This window comes from Phoca vitulina, unplaced genomic scaffold (genome assembly GCF_004348235.1).
Source record: "Phoca vitulina isolate PV1807 unplaced genomic scaffold, GSC_HSeal_1.0 scaffold1, whole genome shotgun sequence".
In the NCBI taxonomy this organism is placed as follows: Eukaryota; Metazoa; Chordata; class Mammalia; order Carnivora; family Phocidae; genus Phoca; species Phoca vitulina.
In genome coordinates, this window is record NW_022589704.1 from 3,823,495 (window position 1) to 3,841,831 (window position 18,337).

Sequence of the window (18,337 nt, forward strand, 5' to 3'; positions counted from 1 at the left end):
ATAACCTGCAGATGTGCTCCAGACGGAGAGAAGAATCCCAGGCGTGACCCCAGGAATGCGGTGTTGGGGCCAGAAGGCACCGATGAGTCACAGCATCAGGATGCTAAATCACGGAAAGCACGGCGCCCAAACTAGGCAGGATGTTCAGTCACAACTGAAGGACAGCGTGGCGTAAGGAGAGGTGAAGAGCAAGTATGTGCATCCAAAGTCCTGACTATATGAATAAATGCCAGGAAGGATAATGATGGGAAACAGAAACTTGCTAACGTTTTGTGAAGTACTTGGAGGAGACTGACCACAGGACGACAAGCAGGACAGGTCTGACCGGTGTGCTGCTGTGAGAGCCAGAGGCCCCTGGTGTCCCGGGAGCCCCGGGGGCACTCTCCGGCTGAGCCTACCCTCCAGGCCCCACGTGGCCCCCCAGCTAGGGGGACCTCACATCCCTTGGTAGCAGTATTTCTAACGCCTGCCTCGTTTGCCCACGTCTCACGCTGGGAGAGCTTTCAGAGAGCATTTCGGGAACCCCGATCTGTTTGTAGAGATTGCGAATCCACAGGTCCACCTGTTTGCCCTTCTCGGGAAGGCTCGCAGGGCTAATATTTGATTTTCAGGCTGTGCCCTTGAAAACAGGGTGTTCTATTTAGGTAAGCTCTGTCCTCGCCCAGGGGCATGAGTCACTGCCTGAGCTCTCTCGCCCCCCGTGCTTTGGGGTTACTCAATCCTTCCCAGCACGGATGCAGTTGAGAAGCCACCTCCGTAGATGGGGGTGCAGCTCAGCAGCCTGCAAACTCGGGACCTCATTGGAGCCCAGGAGGCAGCCCGCAAACCAGCTGTGAGTACGTACGGCCTCCAGAACGCCAGGTGGAGGCTCGCCTCTCTCTCTGCTGCGCATGGCCGTCGGGTCAAGGATGCAGGTGTCTGCAGCCCCCGCTCTTCCCCAGACGGAGGGAGTTAAAGAGCTGGGTCATTCTTTGCATGTTCCCTTCCAGGAGGCTTCCTTGGGTGCTACTCTTTACTTACGTGGCATTAAAAAATCACGCCTATCTTTTCTGTAGCGAAGACTCCTTAATAGCCGAGTAACGAGGATGAATGTTGAACACAGAGAGGAGCGATATGACAAACCGATGCGCGGCAAGATCTCCCCTCCCCCACACAGTCCCACAGTTAACCATTCATTTCTGGACATTCTTCACAGCCGGGGAGCCTGGCCCATCCTCAGCGGCCTCTCCTGGAAATGTGGATAAGAAGAGCAGCTGCGTGGCAAGCTTGTCTAGGGAGTAAATGATCTAACACAAAGCCCCAAGTGCACATCGAAAGACAGCCGTTTGTCTTTCCGTGGTCAGGCACTGTTCTGGGCGCTAGTGACAAAACTGAGTCCTCACTGGGCTTAGACATGGGCGGGGAGACAGATTCTACTCAACAAGTACATGACTCATATATTAGATGAGCCCTGAGTGCTGCGGAGGGATAAGCAGAAGGAAGTAGTGTTGGGACAGTGGTGGCTATTTTAGAAAGGGCAATCTGCGGAGGCTTCTCTGAGGAGGTGATGTCTGAGAAGGGATACGAGTGATGTGAAGGAGGGTGCAACAGGGAGACCTGGGGGAAAGGCGACTCCTGGGGGCCACGGGGAGAAAGACAACAGGGCAGGGAGGGTGGAGGGGAGATGTCCAGCAGAGAGATGGTGTGGCATGAAGCGGGGTGGCTCTGTGTGGCCGGCCAGCCACAGCCGGGATTTATTTTGAGGGCTGAGCCAATAGGGTTTGTTGAGGCATGAAATGTAGGATGACAGGGAAGGAGTGGAAATGACCGCGATTCCTGAGCACTTGACCTCAGCAGCCAGGCTGATTCCAAGATGGGGAAGGGGGGCCTTGGGGGAATCCAGACCTGTCTTAGACGCGCTATCTTAGAGATACTGGTTGGACCCCCGGCCGACGTGCTCCGCAGCCATCTGTCTACCTGCCTCGCAGGTTCTGGGGACAGATCTCGGCTGAGGGCACACACTGGGACCTGCTGTCTAGACCCGCGCCGTCCAATATGGCAGCCACGAGGCACATGGGGCTACTTAAGTTAGTTACAATGAGAAAAAAAAGACAAAGTTGGCTCCCCAGGTGCGTCAGGCGCATTTCAAGGGCTCAACAGGCGCAGGTGGCTACTGGCCACAGCCTGGGGAGCACACGTAGTTAGTTCCTCGTTCCACTGGGCGGCGCGGGTCTAGGGAGCATCAGCGCCACGGTGCTGGTGCGCATCCCTCAGGGAGTGAGCGTGCACAGAGCAGAGCTGAGGTGGGGCCCTGGACCCTCTGAACGTGAATACCGGGGGGTCCAGGAGGATCAGCAAAAGGAACAGAAGGGGCTAGACCCCCAGACGTGAGTGCAGGGGAGCAGAGCAAGAAAAAGCTCAGGGAGCACAGAGCCTCTGTTATTATTAGACCTTTCTCTGCATTTTTAGAAAGTGAAACGTCATAAACCCATACATTTTCACAATCTGCTTTTCCACTTAATACCTTATGAACTGGTCATGAAGATTTATTGCTACAACTTTATTTTTAACGGGCGCCAGGTGATCCATTGTTGAATTCATGGTTCAAGTTGGTTATTTAGCAAAAGCTTGTAATTTTGGACATTAGGGTCTTCCTAGTTCTTCACTCTTAAGATCCTTGCTGGATCAGAATATCCTCTCATCATGCTACCAAACACTCTTCTGTGTCACTGAAGATAATCCTACATTTTTTTAAGATTTTATTTATTTATTTGAGAGAGAGTGAGAGCAAGAGCACAAGAGCGGAGGGGGGGAGGGGCAGAGGGAGAAGCAGGCTCCCCGCTGAGCAGGGAGCGGATGCAGGACACTGGGATCATGACCTGAGCCGAAGGCAGATGCTTAACCGACCGAGCCACCCAGGCGTCCTAAGATAATCCTATGTTTTGTCTCCCTAGAACCCGGGATGGCTCACAGCCCAGGCCCTGCACCGGGTAGCAGACTGGGCATAAAGAGGACCATGCTCTCACACAAGGGTCTGCCCGACTTTAAGGCTTGAAGTTCATCCACAGCAAGACACACGTCCTCATTATATAGCCCACTGCTCAGGACTCGATGGTAGGAAACAGGTAGTAAGTTAAATCTATCCTAAAGCACTTACTGATGCCAAGGTTTTTAACATCCTAATTTTGTATATCTTTGAATTTTTGATTCTTTGGAGTGCAGCATCACATCCTGATGGGAAGCCAGGAATAATAGGACACGCTGTACGGTAAACACCCCACTCCCAAGTCCCTGGTCCCACATGCCAACTGCAGGGAGAGATTTCTATGTGCCTGGGGCTACATCAAAGACGGCATGGCCTCCCCCTTCCTTTTCGTCCACTTCCCGAAACAGCCTGCAAGGAAAGCCCCCCATTCAGGATGCTCTCTATGTGGTGCCTGCCACTCATGAGTTAGAACCTAGGAAAACTCCTTCCAGTCGATTCGGAGGGAAGGCATCTGTGTTGCCTATCCTCCCAAATATCAGGGATCTGGGCCAGCTCATTTGTCATGTGCTTTGACAGAGGAGACCCAAAGATGTGTTGCTTCTACAGCTTGGGAAGAGGTGCTGGAGTCTTTACCCAGGCCCTGTCCCTACGTCCTTTACAGCGGATTGGCACTTCCACGTCTGGGGAGAAATCCACCTAATATGCATTTCTGTTAACTTGTAAATATTAAAGGAAATATCGTTGTTGTCTGTTTTCCAGTTGGTATGTTCGGTGAGCTGGTTGTTTAGCAAACTGCCCCTTGGCAAATTTGCTCCCGGCGAATCAGGCCCAGACACGGCGTCCACCTGACGCACTCAGGATAGGAAAGTTCTTTCCATTTAGTGAACGTGTTTCTTGGTTTCACAATTTCTTCCCTGTTCACTCAGTTCCATCAGTGACTGCGGCAGGTTCCTTGAGCCGAGCCTTCCATTTAGTGTCCCTTCTGGAGGATGGCCAACACATCAGAAACCCACTGGAGCGATTCCCGAGCCGCTCGGTTTGTCACATGGCTACCCAGCTCGTGGTCTCCGGATGACCGATTTCTCCGCTTGGCCCATGACTGGTTCACGGAGCAGAGAACTCGAGTTAGCTGCTTTGTCAACCAAGTCTGGTGTCAAGAACCCAGAGTCTTTATCTTTAGGCTGTCTGAGCCGTGCCCTTTCTCGGCAAAGCTGCCTGCCTGGGCTGGACTTGAACCCACGTGTCCTGACCTCCTGGCACCCATCACGCCCACCCTTGTGCCTCGGGACCACATGCCTGGGTCCTGTGGCGGCCCGGGGTCAGGGGGACACTGCAGAAAAGGTTCCTCACAGTCGGAGGCGGCTTTAGTTTTTGCTGCATATTTAACCAACAGCACAGTGAACAAGAGACGAAACCATCAAAAATGATAAGAACTGTAAAAGCCCTTCCCTTCCACCTCCCTCCCAGAATGACTCTTTACATCCCAAACGTATCACCTGCTAGAGCCGTTTGCACGGCGAGAACCAGTCACGGTAAGGCCAGTGGGCTTCACTGCGCTTGGCTCAGTGTTCACGTGACACAGACCTTCCCCGCCACGGCCTCTCTGCAGCTCATGACACCCCCAGACAGCCGCCTCCGGTCTGAGAGCGGGTATTCCACAGGCCCACCCCAAGCACGTGGCAGGCCCAGTAGACACGGCCGCCTCCGGTCTGAGAGCGGGTATTCCACAGGCCCACCCCAAGCACGTGGCAGGCCCAGTAGACACAGCAGAGCGGGCCAATCCCCCCACACCCCACCTCCCACTTCCACGACTGGCCCTTTCTGAGCAGACGGCATCAGACGCTGCTGAATGAGGGGGGCACCCTGACCATTACTGGCCCCGGGGGCCTGGCCTGGGCCACAGGCTGCACGCAGGACCGGGGGAGTCACGGTCCGCATCCTTGTAGGAGCCTTCCGTTTCCAACAGCGTCGAGAGATCAGCTGGGCCTGTCTCCTCTTGGCAATGTGAAATGACCCAAGGAATAGGACTCACCTTCACGCAAGAAACACAGGGATTTCTGCGAGACCGCTTCAGCTGTCTAGATGAAGGTGGAGCCGCCCAGCTCAAGGGTCTCTGGGAAAGAGGCTGCCTCTTGGGACCTGGCTCAGGTGGTCCTCCGTCTGCTCCCTGAGAGCTGGGTTCCCCTCCTTCCCATTTATCTGTGTTTCTATATATACTTAAAATAAAAGTCGACAACTGCTGGGTTGCCTGGAGGCAGGGTCTGGTCCATCCGAGGGGAAGGGGCTGCTGCCAAGCGGGAAGGCTAGGCTGGCTTTGCTGGCACGAGCTCGTGGCCCTCTGCAGGGCCCGGTGGCCACGGCCAGGGCAGGGGAGCTGCTGTGAGTAAGAGTGAGAGGGCACTGGAGGGTTCACAGGAAGAAAGGAAAGAGAGGGAGGGGCTTCAGCATGTGGAGAAGTGGGTCATCAGAAGCAGAGGGAGAAGGGGCGGAGCGCAGGGCGGGCAGCTCTGGCCCCCACTTGGACCTGGAGGTCGGGTCAGATCAAGGCCTCCTGTGGGCTCCAGTGTGAGGTCTCGAGGGGGCGCCTTAGGGGCTGGCAGTCCCCAGAGGCCAGCAGGGTGGAAGCGGCCTCATGACCAAACCCAGGGGGTGACCAGGAGCCCACGGCAGAAAGGCGGGGGTGCGGGCGGGGCAGGGGGCAGCGGGAGGCCTTGGCGACACCGACTCGGACCCCTCCCCACTGACACCGGGGTCGCCCGCCAGAACCACGCCTGCTTCTCTTAGTGGCTTGTCCATTGTTATGGACTTTGTTCTGTGTTGGGACCCAGAGCTCCCCGCACAGCTGGTCCTTCTCTGTCTCCTTGGGGGCCCTGTCTTTCTCTCTCTGGACTCCCTCCTGCAGGGGTCTCCTCCTGCCTAGTGACGACACACTGGGGTCAGTCGAGTAACACTCCTCCCATGTGAGAACTGTCCTATGTTCCTGGTTCCCTGGACCTGTAAATATGTCACCTCACCTGGCAAAGGGGCCCCTGCAGATGTGATTAAGTTAAGGATCTTGAGGCGGGAGGTCACCCTGGATTATCTGGGCGGGCCCAGTGTCATCACAGGTCTTTACAAGGGGCAGAGGAAGAAGGAGGACGAAAGCGGAGTGAGGGCTGGATGCCAGGCTGGCCGCCCTGAGGACAGAGGCAGGGCCGGGCGCCAGGGAGTGTGGACGCCTCTGGCAGCTGGGGAAGGCATGGACAGATTCGTCCCTGGAGCTTCTAGAAGGAACTCAGGCCTGCTGACACCTTGATCTGAAGACTTCTACCTCCAGAACGATGAGAAATGTACGCATCGTGAGCCGCTGAATTCCCAGTGACTATAGTATAGCCGCCCCAGGAAATTCATACAAATACCATCTATTGGTGACAACTCCACCCTCCCTTCTGAGCGCCCGGCAGCACACGCGTGTGAACTTGTCCCCTTGATGTCCCCCAGGCAACCTAACCGCAACCTGTCTGAACCCTTTCCTGGTTCCCCCAAACCTGCTCCACCTCGCCTTCCCCAGGGGAGGCAGAGAACCCATCCTCCCAGCTACTCAGGCCCCGACCCTGGAGTCTCCCGTGGTACCCGCATGACCGGTTGTGGGCAGACTTGCTGGCTCCGTCCTCTAAGTACAGCTGCCCGTTTCTCGGAGCCCACGGCTTACAGGGCCAGGTCTCACTGTTCCCCTGCTTGACGGCGGCTGGGACTCCGAAGGTCTGAGTCCCATAGAGGCCCCACATGGCTGGCACCCCACTCCTCTCCTACCTCCTCTCTGCTTCCGCCTGGAGTGCTGCCCCCCTCCTCCATGAATCTTTGCTCCAGGGTCTCCTTCTCAATAGGTCTACCAGCTGCCACGGACACCAAGAAAGGGTCAGAAAGGAGCACAGTGCCCAGCTAAGCGTTACAGGTGAAGGGGGTAAATAATGGCGGTGGGTGCTGACTCCATCCATGGCTGCCCATTTGAGGATGGGTGCCATCCAACACACTGGAAAGACAGACAAAGCCAGCCTTGATCCTAAAACCCCTCCATCCCGACATTCTGGGTGTTTCCCTATTTTATCACCTCTAGCTCGCCATGTCGTGGCCAAAGCATCACCTGGTCCAGGAGACAACGTGACCCTGAAGCTGGGTCAAGAGGAAATAAAACTATTCAAGGGACACCTGAATGCAGGCTGGAAAGTCAGGTCCCCTCATTTTAATTAGGAGGAAGCCGAGCCCAGAAAGCGGGACGTTTCCCAGCAGCCGGCTTCCCATCCGGTGTCCTGCACCCATGCTTCCCGTTGTCTGCCCGCCCTGGGCGCCCCGCGAGGCCCCTGCGGAGGACACCGGAGGGGCGGGCTCGGCCCCCCACACTTACTCCAGTCTTTCCTCTTCCTTCCTTCTCAGATCAAAGTCCCGCTGAACCACTTCCCAGACGTGCTTGGCCTCTTCGTCCGTGAGCCTGGACAGATCCAGTTTTCTCCCCATCTCTGCGTGTCAGGATCACACCTGGAAAAGACAGGATCACCGGTGGTCACCCCGTAAGCTTGTGGACAGCGCCTAAGCCATAAAGTAAGAGGCAAAACAGAATGCACCGAGATCCTGGGCCGTCTGTCTGGACCTGGGCGGAAGGCTTTACTAAAACAGGCAGATTTGTGTAGCTGAAATGTGTCAGGTTTATATGTGGAATTCCTGCACCCCTGGGACTCACACACTGAGCCACGGGGCCGCTGTCCCTCCACCGTGAGAGAACGCTGGTGATGTCAGTGTCGAGGGGCGCGCTGCTTTCCCCCGTCCCAGGGTCGTGCTCTGCAGCGGGAACCCCAGAAATGCTGGGGAAATGCTGGAGATGTGCTCCATCCATGGGCTTTTTGCCTTAGAACCCCTGGTGGAAGCAACACCGCCGAAAAGAGGCAACTTCTGCCCAGATTCCCGGTCAAGCTGTGGAGTTGTGGGTACACACCCTGGCCTGCTGAGCGGTGGCCCCAGTGTGACGTCTGTGAGGTCACTATGTCTGTGGGGGGCGAGGGGGGTGTGCGCATTCTTCCCACGGTGGGGCCGAAGTGCCGGCAGATGAGGGGGTGGCTACCAAGCCCGTGGGCAGCACGGTCAGCGGGAGCTCGGTTTACCCAAGGGAGGCCGGCTGTGGGAGCGCTGAAGCCTGGGCGCCCATCGGTCGCCCCGACGCCCGGGCCTCACTCTCCTCCAAGATCCTGACTTCATTCAGCTGCTTAACACGGCGGCATTGTGTGACGCCCTGTTTCTAGGTAACCTGCTGGCCAGGAAGGCAGACTTCAGGTGATTTTATGCCCTATTTGTAGACATTAAACCGGATCCCAGTCCATGTTAAAAGGACAGAGGAAGGAAAATCCAAATGCCAAAAGCCAAGATAAGCAGAACCTTAGAACCTTGCATGCTATTTGGTTTGCCCGGGTGGCTCAGTTGGTGAAGCGTCTGCCTTCAGCTCAGGTCATGATCCTGGGGTCCTGGGATCGAGCCCTGTGTCTGGATCCCTGCTCAGCGCATGGCCTGCTTCTCCCTCTCCCTCTACTGCTCCCCCTGCTTGTGCTCTCTCTCTCTCTCTCAAATAAATAAAATCTTAAAAACAAAACAAAACAAGTGTGCCCCTTGGACCAGCAGCGTTTCCTGGGAGCTTGCTAGAAATGCAGATTCTCAGGCCCTGCCCCAGACCTCCTGATTCAGAATTCGTATTTCAACGAGATTCCCAGGGGGTCATGTTCACACTGGAGTAGGCCGATGTTGCTGGTCCCGGGACCCCTGTGAGCAGCAAAGCTCTAGTGAAGCAGGACAGGGACAGAGAAGGGCTTGGCTGAGCAGAGGATGAGGACGGACCGGCCCTCCCGCTGGCTCTTCCCACAGAGCAGGTACACGGGACTCACAGATGCCGAGGCTGCCGTTACTCTGGGTACAACACTGAGGCATCACCACACGAGGGAGGACTTCGCCCGGGGATTCGAGCGCATGGGGCCGGGGGTGCTGCCCAGAGGGGACCACCCTGCTCACCCCTCCACCCCACCATGCCCGTCCTTTGAACATTTCTTTGCCCCTTCTGGTGTGACTGCTGTGGCCGCATCCGTCCCTGTCAAGCTCCAGGAGGGACAGAGACTTTGTGCTTTCCCAGTACACAGCTGGTACTGTTCCGCGCTCCCAGGGCTCTGGTCCCCTACGAGCTGCACACGGGAGCCCCTCGGCCCGAGGGCGAGGCGGCCACACCCACGCCAGCTCTCCTCTGGGCACCGAGGCTCAGGGGAAGATGCGGTTTGGGTGACCGTTGTGCCGTGGACAACAGAGTTTGAGAACTGCTGTGTGCCTTCGACAAGTCTTCACGGAGGACTGAAATCCGTTTCTCAGGAACGTCAGAGCAGGGGTCCCATCTGTCTGCACTCCCCGGGAATTCTTCAAGCCCACGAAAGACCTGAGTTGGCTTCTGAGTTCTGGGGAGCAACTCTCTTCCAGTTCTGCTGACCATTCAAGCGTTCGTCACAGAGACATCAACAAAACTTGCTCTGTGCTGGGGATGGACTCTGATTTGTTTCACAAGGGGTCAATTACGACAAGTGACCTTTTCAGGGCAGCATCCACATACCATCTACAATGAAAACTTCCTCAGAGTTCCCGTGGCCCTCGACGAAAGTATTCCCTGACTTCTGCCTTAAATCAGTGAAAAATAATTTCTTAATATTTTTTGCACCAAACCCTCAGTATTTCCCCCTTCAAGCACGATGCTGACCGTGAACGATGCATTCCGAAGTTGCCTTGACGTGCCAGAGTCATTCAAACTATTTTCATTGACAGCTGAATTTAGATTTTGGACAAGAAAGTGTTAAAACCAAATTCACTGTTGCCCTTCTCCTAGAATACATGATTTCTGGTTTTTAAAAAATTGGAAGAAAAAGTTCTTTTTTGATGGATGACTGGGGTTTATTCATTTTTCTTAAACCATTTTTGAAAAAAAGATTGTATCCTAAGAAGCACATTCATTAAAGTTCTCTTTTCAGAGCAGATGAAAGATCTGTGAGCATCAGCTGACTAGTTAGCGCCGTCTCCTCTCCAAAGAGACACAATTCCAGGCTTCCTTTAAGAATCTTAGATGGTGAGGGGTGGGCGGGAGAGAAGCCAAACAAAAGGAAACTAGTATACTCTTTACCATGAGAGCCTAGAGGCTGGTAAGCGATGGATGGGAAGGCTGCTAGCCGTCAGAACTGCCTCCCGAGGCTGAGGACATGTGTGTGTCTCCCCTCCGCCCCGGGGCCCCCTTCCAGACTGTTCCTTCTCTTGGAAGCTTCTTGCTCATAAGGAGGGCTTCTTGGTTTCCCAGCTCGGACAGCAAAGACCACCAAGGCCCCGGGGACCAGATGCATGCTGGACCTGGAGGGTCTGGGCACCTCTGGTGAGCGGGTGCCTGCCAGGAGGGGGTGAGCCCCTCAGAAATAGGCTGAGATGTGAACAGGGGAGACCAGCAGGCCGAGGGCGGCAGGCAGCCCCACTTGCTTCTACAGAAACTGTGGCTCCGTGGCTTAGCTCCCTCTTGGAAGTTCTGATCATGACGCTGAGTTATTACGGAAAGTGAACCTATGTTCGCTATGCTCTGTTTAATAAAGCCAGAACCGACATGATCTAGATGGTGAAAAAGAGGCATCCGACACAGCCAAACCAAGCAGTTCAACGTCACCTGAAAATTTACTCTAGTGTTTATGTTTAGCTCCGACCCAACTTCGGGGGTAGAGGGAGAGGAGGGAAGGAAGAGGGATTCCAAAGTTCAGAGTGGCCTGTAGGAGGCTGTGCCATGCTGCGGGGTCGGGGGGGGGGAGCGAGGTTCCCAGCACAGCCAGGGGTTGAGAGACAATTGCCCAAGACCCGGGTCTTTATCTACTGTGACTGAATCTTCCCACTTAGTGAATTAAGGACATGCAGACGCTTTTAGTGCTTTTTGAAAACTATCTTTGGAAAGTAACCTTAAATTGAATGGAGAATACTTTTGACTTGACCAAAAGTCACTGGCATCTTGGGGAGGCTTTTCTGGCACCCCTCTGGCTTGCCTTGGGCTGGTATGCTGATGGGGGCCCGTCTGCCAGGTACGGCCGCGAGTGTGACCCACGTGGGCTCATGGAGCAGACAGCCCTTCAGCCAATTATCCGTCTCCCATCACTACACACTGTGTTTGCTCCCCGGGACCCTGATTCGCCCCTGGAACCCCTCCACCCTCGACAGTCAAGGGGGAGCATGCTTCTGTCCCTGCCCCCGCCTGGGGGAACCTCCCAGGGCGTGTGTGTGGGGGAGGGCTGTCTCCACCAGGCTCCAAGTCATGAGGTTCCTGCGTGAAATGCTTTCAATTTCGCCCGTTCCACTGCTCAGATTTAATCACATTTTTAATCTCTGAGACGGTTAGCCCTCCCTGAGTGTTTCATAGCTGTAATGGAGAAAAGCAAGGATGACATGGAGATTAACAAGTTGCAAAGACAGTGGAACGGGTTTTATAAAATGGATATCCCAGATGCAGACCACTGAATTTCGATGGTGTGTTGTGTTTATCTGTTAAAGAACTGAGTTCAGGGGCGCCTGGGTGGCTCAGTCGTTAAGCGTCTGCCTTCAGCTCAGGTCATGATCCTGGGGTCCTGGGATCGAGCCCCACATCGGGCTCCCTGCTCAGCGGGAAGCCTGCTTCTCCCTCTCCCACTCCCCCTGCTTGTGTTCCCTCTCTCGCTGTGTCTCTCTCTCTCTCTCTGTCAAATAAATAAACAAAATCTTAAAAAAAAAAACAAAAAAAAACTGAGTTCATAGTTTGGCCAAGTTCAAGGAAGTGTGGGCGGAGGCTCCTCCTACATGACACTTGGCTCGACCAACCTCTTGGGTCAGCTGCCCTCTGAGCCCTGGAACAATGGTGATTACGAGTGGTCACCCGCCTGAGCAAATAAAACTGGGAAGCAAGTCAAAGTTTCTCATGAAATGCCCAACTCACAAAGGAGGCAGGAATGCTCTCTGACTCAGAGTCGAGGCTGATAGGTGCTCTTGCTGATAGAGGTGCGGGCACGTTCCTGGGGCAAGGCGGATGTGCCACCTGGGGGGTGCTCTGTATTAACCCTGGCGGCTGTTTCTCGAACACCACCCTCCACGCTGGCCGGTGTGGCTATTCTGTGGCCAAGGCTTGCTGCTCATTAGGAGCAACCAAAGCCCCAGCCCTTGTCAGCGGCAAAATGAGAGCGTTTCCACCCAGAAGCTTCCCCGGACCCCTGCTCGCGGTGCTCCAGGTACCCTTGCTGCTCTAGCAGCAACCGCAGCGGGTAGGCAAGTGGGTGGGCACTCTGTAGCTTGCCCCCGCCCCCCCGCCCATTCTCTCTGCTCTCGCAGGTCTCTGGGCGGTCGCTGGTGATGCTCATCTATACACGCACATAGTTTCTGCATGTGCAGCTAAGGCCTCAGCCCCCGTGTCCACAGCAAGAGCGGGTCCTGGGGTGAGGCTGCAGGATGAGGACAGGGCCAAGACTCAGGAGCTGGCGTCCCATCCCGGTTCAGGCACCAGCTGGCCCTGTGACCTAGGACAGCTTCCCCGCCTCTCTGGGTCTCAGCTTTCCCATCTGTGTCCCAGACAGGGTTGGGCTTTGTGAGCTCTCTAGCCCTCTCCAGCCCTGCACGATGCCGGGGTGTTAAAAAGGGGAGCCTACAGGATGGGGTGGAGGGGCTCTTCCTCCAGAGGTTGCTTCTCAAACAAACAAGACAGTCAGCCCCAGAAGGCTGACCCAACCACGTGAGCGGGCACACACAGGAGCAGGCACCACATTGTCATCCAAGGGCACCGAAGTCACCTTTCCCGTTAGCCTTCAGGGCTCTGAAATCTCTTTACCACCCCAAGCCCCCCACCAGACCCACTCAGCTGGTTTTCATGTTTCAGTCTCTAATGCCTTAATCAATAAGACCCACTGACTTCTCCTCCGTGTTCCTAGAATTGTCCTCTGGAGGTCAACCCTCCAGAGCACCTACCACTGTGCCCATTTTTTGGATGTGGGGGAGGTCCTGGAGATTTGGGAGGGGATGGGGCTCTTGCCCGGGAAAGCTGTAGCCTTGCTAGGGTCCGCAGAGCGGCCCAACAATGAGGCGGAGGCAGGGATGTCCAGCAAAGAGGTGAAGGAGCTGGGTCGGAACGGCAGTGTCATCGGCCAGCTACCGACGGCCTGCAAGCCCTCGCCCTTTCTGCGGGCCTCGGCACATGATGGGCTAGTGGGGCTCACCTCCCCCATTACCACTCCAACCTCTCAGAAAGAAATACGTAAATAAGATTTTAAAAAACACACCACACAAAAAAAGAAAATGTGAAAGCCCCAACCTGACTGAAAATGAAATTTTCAATATTGGGTTGTTAGTAGGAAACAGGTTTCTAAGCCTCAGAAACTTGAGGGGATTTATAAGGGAGGTTTAGCTCAGGCCAGGACCTGGGACCCGTGTCCACTGCCATGCCCATCACCCACCAACCCGTCCCACATCTCTAGAACTAGGTGGGTGGGGGGAGGCGGAAGGAGGGAGTGCTGTATGTAAACAAAAGATGATTCTAATAAAGCTGGGGCTTTGGGAAACCCCGACGAAGGTCAGGACCCTCCTCCCGTGGCAAAACATCATCGGGGCTCTGTCCCCTCCAAGTGGCACCGCAGTGGAGGTGGGAGACTCATAGAAGGCCTTGGGGCCCTGGGAGTCCAGCCTTGAGACTCCTGGGGTGACCGAAGCCTCAGCCCTGTCTGCACTCGGACCCGCTGTAGGCTCTGAGTGAAACCACTGTTTTGCCCAAAATGGGCTCCCTGAGAACCCAGGCTCTGATCAGGGTATCCCTGAGGCCTGGGTTGGTGGAAAGCGAGCGCCCTCCTCAACAGCCTGGCCCAAGGCCTGGGAGCCGCCGGGGGCATTTTCACCCGGGTGGAGCTGCACACATCACCACGGACCCTCCCTCTGCCTGGGTCCCCAGTCCAGGGCGCCACAGTGGCCTCGCCATTCCCCCTTCCGACTGCACACTCACCGGCTCCTTTCTAGGGGCGGGCAGGCCCTGGTGCTGCCCCCGGGGCTGCTCTCTCTGGTCCTGCGCGGGAAGGGAAAGGAAGGCGACCAGGCAGGGCGTCGGGTCCGGGCGCACTGGGGCGAGGCAGGACGGTCGGTGCAGGCCAGGCGGGGCGCGGGGCGCACGGGGCCAGGTGGGGCGCAGGGGGGCCAGGCGGGGCGCGGGCCAGGTCCGGGTGCAGCCGCCCGGGTCACGTGGGCCGAGCCCCGCCCCTGCCCGTCCCGCCCAGCTCCGGGAGCGTGTCCGGGTGCCGCACGGAGGGCGCTGGGGCGCGGGGTGCGGGTGCCGGGAGCGCACCAGAGTCCGCGCCCCAAGCCAGCCTCCGGGAGAAGGGTGGCGGCGGGGAGGGGAGGCTTGAGCCCACACCCGGGAGCCGCGGCGACTTCGTCGGGGTGCCGCGGCTGCCGGCCCCGCCCTCAGCGCCAGGGGACCCCGGGCCTGAACGCGCCCCGGGAGCGCGCCGGCCTTGTTGTTACTCCTACCCAGCTCTGCGGGGGGACGCAGTTCACTCCGGCTTTACCGACGGGGAAACCGAGGCTCGGAAAGAGCTTTCCCCAAAGCCGCCGGCTCATCAGTGGGAATGCCATCCGGTAAGTGGGACTTCGTCGCGCGGGCCCCGTGCCTCTGGCAGCCCTCCATCCTGCCCGGCGTCGGGTCGCGGCCGGGCCGGGAAGCCCACAGCGCCAGGACCCCGCGCGGGGCGGGCACCGAGGCCTTGCCTACCGAGGACCGTCCTGCGGGTCGCGCTGCCGCGGCTCTCGGCGGACTCAGCACACGGGGCGCGCGGACCAGACGGGGCGGCATCGGAGCACGCGGTCGGGGCGACCCTCCTCCGAGCTCCCCGCACCCTCCCCGCCCGGACTCGGCGCTCAGGGGCGCTTCAAACCCAGACGGCCCCGAGCGCCGCCACCAGCCCCAGCCGCCCGTGCTTCGGAATTCCCAGGGACAGTTAGGGGACCACCGCCTCCCCTCTCTTTTCCGGAGTTGGGCGTCTCAGAGCGCTCTCCCCGCCTCCCTCTCGCTTATCAAAAATAATGGAACGGAAAGTACACCGCCTCCCGCCGCGGGAACTGCCTTTGCAACTCAGTTTCCATAGCTACGAAATGGGGATAGGACGATTAATAAATACACAATCGATGCTGTTAGGTGAACACCTACTACAGACGAGGAAATTAAGCCTTATTAGGATCATTGTGATGTCACATTAGATAATATGTAAGGAGTCTTCAAAAGCCACAAAATGCTACTGCAGTTAGTGTTTACCTGGCCTGCCCAGGAAGCACTGCAAGTGAATTTGGGTGTTCAGGCCCTTGGGCTGCGTTAGGATAGGAACTCTCACCAGACATCTTCAACTGTGTGTGTGTGTGTGTGTGTGTGTGTGTAAACAGTTGCAACTTAAAGCGGAGTTTCCACAGCCCATATGAGCCCATTCCTATGTTTTTCATTTTCTTACCATATATTTTACTATTGCTTGTAAAATCAAGGAACCTGTTAAAAGTTGGCATCAGGACTGTAAGTTCCTTAAGGGCAGAGTGGAGGTTTTTTTTTTTTTGTTTTTTTGTTTTATACTTTAGTGTTTATTTACTTAAATGAGTGGGTTTTAAAAAATGTACAAAAGTGATACATGATAAAGATATATGGTAAAGAATATTGACAGTATAAAATGAAAAGTCAAATTCGCTCTTGTTCCTGCTCCCAACCCCTCTCCCCAAAGGCAATCATTGCTAATGGTGTCTTGGGCGTTGTTCCGGAATTATTGTGGGTGTGGATAAGTACATGGACTGTGGATCCAGCTGCAAGAGCTGGGCTCCCAGCTGGGTGTATTACCATCTAGCTGTGTTAACCCTGGGCATGTTACCTCCCCCTCTCCCCCCGGGGCTCACTTCTCCCTGTACATGGTGGGGATAGCAATAGAATCTACATCCTAGATTGTTCTGAATCCATATACATAAAGCTCTTGGATGAAACCTGCTGTGTGGTATTTGCTAAATGCTAACTGCTATTAGTATAGACCCAATTCATTCTTTTTAATGGTTGCAGAGTATCCATTGCATGAGTTTATCATAATTATTTTACAGTTTTCTATGGATGGACAGTTACCTTTTGATGTTTTTGCTATTTTAAAAATTTCTGTCATTGATATTATGGACAATACTTAGTTTCTTGACATATGTGATACAAAAATTTTATTGTACGAACATACCTATCATTGTATATATATACTTATATCAATATATTTATGGAATAAAATGCTAAAATTGAATTGCTGAGTCAAAGATTATGCAATTTTTACGAGGAAATTCTAGAATTAAAACATTTTTAATTGTTGAAACAATCTCAAAATTACAGAAATTTGCAAGTATTACACAAAGATATCCTCCCCTCCATTTGTAAGCTGCTGACATGATTTTTCTTTAGTGTGTATTTTACACAAACAAGGGCAATTTTCTACAAAACTATAGTCTAACCATCAAAATCGTGATACGTTGCTGTCTCTAATCAAGAGAACCCTTTCAAATTTTGCCAGTCATCTCAATAATATCCTTTATTGCAATGGATCCAGTTTAGAATATCCTGATTTCCTACATTAGCTATTTAGGGGAAACTGGAGGGGACAGGGAAGAGAGGAGGGAGAGGTTAGCAGTGGTACTTGATGGCTCCTGGCCAGGATCTCGGCGTGTGCTTGCTTCTTCTCCCCCTGACATTCCTGCCTTGCCTGGTCCTCACCTTTGGGATTCTGCCCACCCCATCTGCTCCCCAGCTTCTTGGGGCTCCCAGTGACCCCTTGGTGGTACCCTCTGGCTCCCTGACAGTTTGCCCCCGCCCCTGTGACTATCCTTCCTTGTTCACTTGCTTAGGGGCTGGTGTTGTCTTTCTCAACACTGTGGCTCAATCCTGTCTCTTGATTGAGTGATTGAAGAGCAGTTAACATACAATGTTATATCAGTTTCAGGCGTACAACCTAGTGATGCGACAATTCTATACATTATGCTCCACTCACCAGAATAAGTATAGTTATCATCTGTCCCCATACAACATTGCTATAATACTGTTATATTCCCCATGCTGTACTCTTCATCCCCATGACTTATTTATTTTATAACTGGAAGTTTGTACCTCTTCATCGCCTTCACCTGTTTGCCCATCTCCCTGTCCCCTCCTCTCTGGCATCAACCAGTTTGTTCTCTGTATTTATGAGTTTCTTTCTGTTTTGTTTTTTCATTTTTTTTTAAAAAAGATTTTATTTATTTGACACAGAGAGAGTGACAGTGAGAGAGGGAACATAAGCAGGGGCGGAGTGGGAGAGGGAGAAGCAGGCTTCCCGCTGAGCAGGGAGCCCGATGCGGGGCCTGATCCTGGGACCCCGGGATCATGACCTGAGCCAAAGGCAGACGCTTAATGACTGAGCCACCCAGGCGCCCCTCATTTGTTTTGTTTTTTAGAGTCTACATATAGTTGAAATCATATGGTGTTTGTCTTTCTCTATCTGACATATTTCACTTAGCATAATACTCTCTAGGTCCACCCATGTTGTCACAAATAGCAAGTTCTCATTCTTTTTTATGGATGAGTAATAGTTCATTGTATGTGTATACCACATCTTTTTCATTCATATCCATCTATTGAGGGACACTGTTGCTTCCATATCTTGGCTATTGTTAATAATGCTGCAGTAAGCTTAGGGGTGGATATATCTTTTTGAATTAGTGTTTTCTGTCTCTTACCGATGATGAAACTGATACCCAGAGAAGAGGTGGTGTACCAGGGTAAGCTTGCCTCTCTAGCCATAAGCTTCTCACTAAGCCATCATGGACTTGCCCGAAATCTGGTTGATGGGTGGACACCAGAGGGCAGTAGAGGGCTCCTCCCCATCTCCTTGTCTTCATGGTGGCTGTCTGGAGACCCTGCCTTTGCTGGGATTTAGGGGCAGAGAGGACAAGGAGGGAAGGATCATTGTCTTGGTCATTCCAGCAGGAAGCTCAGCATGGAAGATGGCCTTTAGAGGAGGATCTTGAATTTCACCTTTTGGGAGGCCCCCATCTCCAGGACTAGTGTGCAGGCAAGTTTCACTGAGGGCTGGGCTTGGACTTAGCCTGATCTCTGCTCATAGCCGGGGACCCCAGGGGAAAGGAGGTCCCTGGCCCACCAGGGAGTGTCCTCAGTCTCCACGGGATGGCTGAGCCCAGGATTTGTGCTGAAAGGCCTGCTGTCCCTGCCCCACAGTCCCCTCCTGAGTCCTCTAGGTCACTGCAGGCGGCTGTTAAAATCCATCCCTCATTCTCCCCTGTTTTGATTCCTCTGGG

At 54.5% G+C, this 18,337-nt stretch overlaps 2 protein-coding genes and 1 long non-coding RNA gene across 3 annotated transcripts in view; 2 read left to right on the forward strand and 1 right to left on the reverse strand.

Moving 5' to 3' along the window:
* MLPH (melanophilin) overlaps window positions 1-14,158 on the reverse strand; it is a 40,635-nt gene extending 26,477 nt beyond the window's left edge. Inside the window, exons 1-2 of the mRNA XM_032407810.1 lie at window positions 13,995-14,158; window positions 7,350-7,480 (exon numbers count right to left, since the gene is read on the reverse strand). Coding sequence (XP_032263701.1) covers window positions 7,350-7,459 — 110 coding nt within the window. The 5' untranslated portion in view covers window positions 7,460-7,480; window positions 13,995-14,158. The remainder of the gene's footprint in view (window positions 1-7,349; window positions 7,481-13,994) is intronic.
* On the forward strand, window positions 665-3,285 carry LOC116634507. The gene is made up of 3 exons (XR_004299989.1): window positions 665-832; window positions 2,934-3,093; window positions 3,202-3,285. It is a non-coding gene; the product is annotated as an uncharacterized LOC116634507 (long non-coding RNA).
* LOC116637680 overlaps window positions 13,022-18,337 on the forward strand; it is a 33,908-nt gene continuing 28,592 nt past the window's right edge. The window contains exons 1-3 of the mRNA XM_032413213.1: window positions 13,022-13,203; window positions 14,009-14,125; window positions 14,263-14,623. Of these exons, the coding sequence (XP_032269104.1) occupies window positions 13,022-13,203; window positions 14,009-14,125; window positions 14,263-14,623 (660 nt within the window). The remainder of the gene's footprint in view (window positions 13,204-14,008; window positions 14,126-14,262; window positions 14,624-18,337) is intronic.